The sequence below is a fragment of the Crocuta crocuta genome, unplaced genomic scaffold (genome assembly GCF_008692635.1).
Source record: "Crocuta crocuta isolate KB4526 unplaced genomic scaffold, BGI_CrCroc_1.0 scaffold1537, whole genome shotgun sequence".
Classification (NCBI taxonomy): Eukaryota; Metazoa; Chordata; class Mammalia; order Carnivora; family Hyaenidae; genus Crocuta; species Crocuta crocuta.
The window spans coordinates 75,116-82,959 of record NW_027528018.1 but is presented as its reverse complement, the minus strand read 5'-3'; the positions used below and the strand labels follow the sequence as shown (position 1 = coordinate 82,959).

General features: G+C 40.9%; 1 protein-coding gene across 1 annotated transcript in view; it reads right to left on the bottom strand.

The window, feature by feature from the left end:
* Nucleotides 1-5,744, bottom strand: part of LOC144222425 (homeobox protein CDX-4-like) — a 7,430-nt gene extending 1,686 nt beyond the window's left edge. The window contains 1 exon segment of the mRNA XM_077752897.1: nucleotides 5,249-5,744. Within this exon segment, the coding sequence (XP_077609023.1) occupies nucleotides 5,249-5,744 (496 nt within the window).
* Nucleotides 5,745-7,844: the final 2,100 nt, after the last annotated feature.

The following is a 7,844-nucleotide window of genomic DNA, read 5'->3' as shown; positions in this document are numbered from 1 at the left end:
CATCCTTATCTATTACTCTCAAATATGAAACAAGTACATTTTTTTGAACCAAATATGTCATACGTCCACTTCTCCATTAATCTCTCTGTCATCTGTGGATATATATATATATATATCACACTTATGCCACCATTGACTTCCTGTTACAGCAAAGCACTTTTTTTAAGCAAACACCTAACCCATGATTTTCATTCCCTTCCCACTCACATATGGAAACAACATTGGCAGTAGTAACAACATATATCATATATATGCTTTCCTTTATATTTTATGCAGGTCATTCATACCATTTCCTATTGAACCTCTCACCTACACTTTTGAATTATACAGACTATGTCTTATCTCCATTTTACCAATAAGAAACCTGAGGCACAGTGTAGGTAAGTAAGTGCTAATAAGCTGAAGCACAAAAAAATGTGGGAACCCAGACATGTACACCTGACTCCCAGTCCAGTACACTAAATATTATTCCCAGTTTAAACATGCAGGGAAGCACAAGAATTGCCCAAGCGTGGCAAACTATTCTGTGATCCTGACATTATTAGTTATATACATTCTAGTTATGTATATATTCTAGAGATAATTTTGTTTGGGTAGTAATTTAAAAAGAAAATATGTATTGCCTCTTAAGTTCTGTTCTATGATAGCCCTTATTACCTACTAGAAAAAATATTTTCTTTTGTGAGGGTCTTAAATTAATTTTTATTCCCAAGTGACTAATGAATAGGGGAAGGAGGAGGTGTTGACTTAAGCAGAATAAAATGAGTATTTTAGTATTCTTTGAAAGGATATACAAACATTTATTTGCTTTGTGTTACAGCATTTAACTAATTTCTCATGCCCTTCTTCAAATACAGTTTTATTCCTCCTTTCAAATTTTCCAAAAGTGATTAGGAAGCTTCCCTTTTTTTTTTCCAATTTTTCTAACTCCCTCCAGGATCTTCCTCCTTTTCTCTATGGCATTTGGCAAACTGCTTCTGATCTTTCTTGGTTGTTTTTGATGTGAGGCCTTGGGGTGCGATCTGTAGGACAAAGCTTTCTTTAAAGTGGTTCTCTAAACCCCATTGAGGTGTCAAGATGCAGCATAGGCCTAACAAAGGAGCTACACATCATCAGATCCTGTCCTGAACCCTCTTTACATTCAGGAACACCAGCCAGTTGGTTTGGAATTTCCAAGCCCTAAACAAATGTCAGACGCTCTTTCATCTCCAGGAAAGAAATAAAAGCATGTGAATGTAGAAACAAATTCTAGATGAGAGATATGTTTTAGTATTAAATTTAATGGGTTGAATAACCCATGGACTAATGGACTAAACAAAACTTCTCCCCTTGAAAATTTGAAATGCTGAGCCCCAGTCAGTTAACCTACCTGGAAGGCCCAAACTTTGATCTGGTTTTCTGAATCCAAACAGAAACCCAGAAAACCAGGGATCTGACATTTGGTTTGTTACAAAGTCAGATGTATATTTCAGATCACAATGAGTGCTTTGAGACTTAATTTATTTCCAGAACCTCATATCTTAGGATCAAAAAATATTTTTGAAGAGATGTTTCCCAGAAGCCTTTCTCTTCCCAAAGTAGCTGAGTATTTAAATTATAACTTGAGGCAGAAGTTAAAGTACAACCTGTGTGTGTCTGTTTTCTACTTTTTGATAATCAGTAAATATAACCAGACTTCAAGAACTCTGAAAGGTTGCAGTCCTTCCCCATCCCCATTGGTCATAAATTCCCCCCTTGCAGTTTCTTCTGAGGACAATAAAGTCAACACCAGTCCTCTTTATTTGCCATGAAAATCCTCACCCTTTCCGGCAATATAATCGCTGAAGAAGAGGGATGAGGAAGAGCCCAGCTGCATATCAAAGCCATATGAAGTGTTAAGAAGAGTCTGTTGCCTTGATCTGATAGATAAGACCTCATACCTCAAGAAGAGGTAGCCCAGGGGAAATATTGACTGCACATATTGCAAAGAGAAATGAATTCCTCTTGCGTCCCTCCTCCTGAACTCTCTTCTTTCTTCTGTCTCATTGCCTCTGCCCCTTAAATGGTGAAATTGTATTGAATGGGATTTGGCCATCTTCCAGTAGAGCATTTTGTCCATATTCCCATACCAAACCAAAGCAAAGATGATGAAAACCAGTTTCCTGTATCAGGAGTACAGTGCAATTGACCTCATCATAATGACTTTCCATCTTAAGATAATCCTTTGCTGTTTTTAGTTAAAAATTGCATCCAAATTCATTTGTAAAAATGTCCAATGAAATGTTTAAAACCAAAGAACACAATGATAAGTTCAAGAATTATTAAGCAACTTATTTTTTGAAGTGTCTTAATTGAGTAAAACCTTTTAAGTATAACTTCCTCAGTGTTTTGTCCAGTGGCTTAATCAGAATTATTCAAAGTCACTTCCTTCTCTCCTCTATCTCACTCCTAACAACAACAACAAAAAACCTTTCTCCAGCCCTGTTTAGGTTACTGCCTTGCCAAAACTCTTCCAAGGCTATAACTCTGGATAATAGAAAAGATGAAAAAAATAATTCCTAGCTGTGATACACTGACAATGTTTAAAATATGAAAATACTTAACTTTTGACAGAATCTTTCTGTAAATTCTTTCCTCATAATCTTTAAAATGAGATGTGTATTGAAACAAACCACTTAGAAAACAAAGTATATGTAAAAATATCTTTCTTTTTAATCAAAACACCTAAGGGATAGTCATTTACTCTGTATGTCAGTACCCTTTCCCTCCTTAGAAAAATCAAATGTGATAATGGTCATTATGAAATGTTTTCTGATTGTTCCCTAAACGTGTATTTTTCGTAAGTTAAGGCTATTTAAAGTAGTCCTCAGTAATGGAAAAAACTTTTATTTGATTACCTTAATCAGAGAGGGGTACTTCTAATTTGTAGTTCATCTAATTGTCTTCTCAGCCATATGCCAAATGTTGTCCCACAGTACTACAGAGTGAAGTAGAAAATTTAGGAGGATCTGACTCATTCATTAATTTAACAACTATTTGTTTAACAATATGTACTAAGCATACAAATGGGTGCATTTTGGTTCAGAGTGGTCCAATGAGGTGATCAGTTTAATTTTTTGTGGAATTCAAAACCTGAAACCCACTGAAGAGTGGATCCATGAATCTCTCAAAATTATCCAAAAAGGACACGTGTGTGTATGTGTGTGCATGTATGCACATGCATATGCATGTGGGTGCAAGTATATATATGCATTTTTCTGGGGAAAAGGTACATACCTTTCATTATATTCTTAAATTGCTGCTAAGTCTGCACCTTGGGCTACAAGCATATATGAAAAGGACAATTTTGATTTATCAGACAGTAATATGAAACACAGATTGAATATAATAAAGCTTCATCTACAAGATAAGCTTCCAGGAGTCAAAAGGTTTCCAAAATAATTCAATTTTAAATTTCTTATAGAGTTTGGAGAGAAAATCTTGTGAAGGTGGCATTGTATAGCCAGGTTTGAAGGTTTGACAATATGACAAACTAAGGAGTGCCTTTCTAAACTTCTCCTGGCACCAGCATTACCCAAGAGGAAGACCCAAGCTCATGAAAGCAAATGCAAATGGAAGACTTTTAAGCAGTGAAACCTGTCACATTTTCTCTCATAAACAAAAATTCAAGACTCAAGATCATTTCTTTTGTCCTTCTCCCCCCACCAATTGTTCTCTCTTCCAAACATACTAAAGAGACTTTCCTTTTATAAAGTGCTTCAAAACATCATCTTGGACTGAGAGCAGCTACTTATTGACTTTTGTGTTTTTTGCTGATCTTAGGGCTAAGTAAATGAATGTTAATTACAACCCTAAGATTAGATGTAACAACAGCCCCAAGAGTGTCCCACCCTAACCTCATTTTCTATTCTACTTAGACAACTGACTCGCCCATATTTTTTTAAATGCAGATTTACTTTCAAACACTTTAAAGAGAAGTATTTAGCTCTACTCTCAGTTTGGGATTGCTACCCTAGTAATGTCCCAATCAACCGAAACTGCCTCCTCCTAAGATTTCTCCTAATGGTAAAAGTTGGTCCCTTCCCACGCTCCTGCCTTTGCTTTTTGAAGGGGAGAAAACATGCAGAACTGTGAACAAAAGCATAATCATTATGGATAAATGCTATTAAAATTCATTTTCTCCCCAGAGGGATAAAAGTGATAGAGTCAAATTTTACCAATTTTTTCCAATGACAGGAAATGATAGATTGGAATAATAAAAATATGATAAAAGAACAATTACAGCTGAAAACAAATATCTCTCTACATCCTCCCATCCAAGATTAAAATAGAGTACCCATTTCCCCTTCCCTGGGCTCCCAGCAGCCCCCATTGGCTTGCTGGTAGGAGCATAAGTCATCATTAGGCTGGGATCTCTGGGCCTTCCTGCACTCCATCACAGACCTGCAGCCAGCCCCTGTGTCTCCAGAAGCCTTCCTGGACAATTATAAAGTCTTTAACCACCTATTCATGCTGGGTCTGATATTTATTGTGCGCCCATGCGTGTTAGAGTTGAGTAGCTTATTATGTTCCAGCAGTGTATTGTTGCCTTCTCGCCTGGCTCAACACTTCAATTGGCAGAAAGGACGTTGGAAGAAAACAATAGGTTTGAGTCCAGCTTGCCTGTGCCAACTTGGGTGAAGGAAGCTATAGCTTCCTTGAAAGGCCAGAATGACAAGGCCACTTTGCGATGGGGGGCTTTGTGGCTAAACTGGAGGGTCTATTGCCAGACAAGCACTGTGAAACCTAAGTTGAGCATCACCAGCTTTTGAGGGGAGTGGACCTGCCCAGGTGGGGAAGGGTTTTAAATGGAAAGGGCAAGCATCAGTGACAGCACTGGAATATCGTGGCTATCCCTTCGCTTCATTCACCCATTGATCATTCCTGTGTATCTCTTTTCCCCTCTGGGAAACTACAGGGTTGGATCCTGATCCTTGTGGCTCAATACGTCTATTGCCCACCCGCTTGTTCTCTTGACTCATCAGGAAAAGATGAAAAAACACTCCTAGGGTCGGTTTGGTTCCAAGCGCCGCACTCTACGGGCTCTGAGCAGAGACACACGCAAGGAGATGTCACTAATGGGAGGGGACCCTGGGCACTTTGTCACGAAGTGCTCCTCAGCGAAACTGTTCCTGGAGAGGCTTGAGAAGTAGGAGCGCAGACAAGCCAACAGAAGTAGAAGCAAAGCGAAGGAAGGAAAAGTGTGAGGGCATTGGGATGGACTACTCACCGGTCAGCTGCACGGTCTTGCGCATCCACGCATAAGGGCTGTGATGGCTTCTGTTAGAACTGGCATCCGCGGTGTTGGCGTCTACAGGGAACAGTGACCCACTACCTGGGGCTGGCAGGCTGCCTCTGCTGCTTCCCCGGGCTGCAGGACCCAAGTTGTATTCCAGGGAACCAAAAGCGGCAGGGCTTGAGGTCATGTCGTTCACGGACACAGTGCCCATTGTACTGGACGGCCCAGGGTACACATTCCAGTCTTCTTGAGGGGGACTATAGGGCGAACCCCAGAGCCCCAGAGACGGCCCGTGAGAATCCATGCTGGGTATATGGGGATACCCCATGTAGTGCGCATAGGCAGGGGCTGCTGTGAAGTTGGAGGCTGGCAGGAGACTCCCACCGCTCCCAGTGCCTCCAGTCCCAGCGGTGCCACCTCCCACGGGGTTTCTGAGAGTGCCCAGGTACATGCCTGCTTCTTTTTCCAAAAGGCAGCTTCTGTACATAGTGACTTGGATATGAGGAAGGAGCTCCCTAAGCCATTCTGAAGTTCCTGTAAGGCCCCCACCAGACTTTGAGACGCAGCAGGGAAGCAATAGATTAGTAGGTAGCTGTGCTGCAAGCTTTGCTGTGCCTCTCAGACTACTCCATCTTGCGTTTCCTACCCGTCAGGTTTCCAGGTGACTGGTAGCTGGGTATGGGTGGGCCACCAATGGCTCGGCTGACGTCAAGGCTTCGGGCTTTTACATATCATTTGCATTCAAATGAAGGGCCATTTCACTTTCACAGGGACTTGTTCTCTCCAGGCTCCCTCTCCCAGAGCTCCCAAGCTTTTCAGTCTCATCTTTCTCACTTTTGTTCATCTGGTCCCCATAGCAGCAGTTTGCGCTTTTGGACGCAGGAGTTCCTCCAAGGGTTTCTGACCAGCTCCCTCCAAAGTGAGATGAAAACAGGCAGAAGTAGGGCCAAGTCCTGCTCCTTGGGATTCAGTCCTTACCCTGGAGCCTCCTCTTTCTGTGGGACTTGCTTAGCTTAGTCCAGTCTGTATCTGTGGTATCCCCTCTTCCCACATTCCCCGGCAAGGGTACTCCATTGGAGCTGGCCCAGGATACCACTGAAAAGAGCTTTCCCTTCTCCTCATTGCTCCCTCCCCCAGGAGGAGGGCTTTGTTTCTAAGAACAGGGATTCATTTCACAAGTATATATTGTGCGTCTTCTGAGTGCTAGGCACTGTTGTAGGCACTGGGGACATAGCAGTGAACAAGAGACAAACATTTTGCTCTGCCTTTTTAAGATTATATTACAGTGGATGACAGGCTGGATTAACTGAATGTTTTAAAGAAGGATGAAGAGAGCAGTTATGAAACAAGGAAGGAAAGGGAGAAGAGACATGTAGGTAGTGGGCTTTCTTATTTTCACGTCAGTCTCAGGTGTCTTTCCACCAGGTATCACTTCTGCCTCATAGCCAGTGTTCCAAGGAGTCAAATTCCTACAGTCTCAAATCTAGGATAGCCACAGCTTCCAACTTTCTTTCACACCTGAAGAAATTCCCTTTGCAAAGCTCCACATATTGAAAAAGACATGGGCTTGCCAGTAGATGTCAACAAACACAAGATTTTGGTTCAAGAAAATGGATAAACTTTTTTTTTTTTTTACAAATAGTTTATTGTCAAATTAGTTTCCACATAACACTCAGTGCTCATCCCCACAAGTGTCCTCCTGAAACTGGATAAACTTTTGAACACAAAACCACTCTGTACCCCAGTGTTCTTTCCCATCTCCATCCTGCCCCACTCCACCCCTCCCCAAACCTACCATGACCTTTAATTTAGACTGTGCTAAAGTCTAAATTAGGGAATGTGCTACTACTCAGGGAATGTGCTCCTCTATAAAGTCCAACCCAATCTGGCACCCCTATAAACTGACCTCTCTTTGGCTTTGGGAATATCTCTTCACCTCTTGGAATTTCAGGGATTTTCCCTGTATAAAATAGAGATCCCAACTAACAGTGTCTACACTACAAAGCATGATTTGAGATAATATATGCAAATTGCTTACCTTAGTGCTCAGTACACAGTATGAGACCACTGTATTCATTAATTCACTCAACAAATATTTATGGAGTGCTAAGTGCTATTTTATGCATGGAAATATAAACAGTGAATAGATAAAGCCCCTGGCCTTATTAAGCTTATATTCTAGTCAGGAGAGACACTAATAAGTAATTACATTTTATGATATGTAAGATGGTAATAATCAGTGCTGTGAAGAAAAAGAAAAAGAAAGCAGGAAGGAGGATACACAGAATGCTGGTGGGGGGGGTGTTGCAATTTAAAATGTGGTAATCTGGAAGGACCTCACCTCAAAATGACATTTAAATGGTGGTACTTGTATGAACTATGAGGAGAGGACCCAGAGGGAACAAGTGAAAAGAGTATGTCTGTCTTCTATTGGAGAAACAGAAAACAAACAAATTAAAAACAAAAAACAACCCAATAGCCAAAACCAAAACAAAAAACCTGTGTAGCTAAAGAATAGATGGGGTCAGTTCAAAAGCTAAGGGGGACTAAGTTTTGCTCTAAGTGAGGCAGGAAGACATTTTAAGGC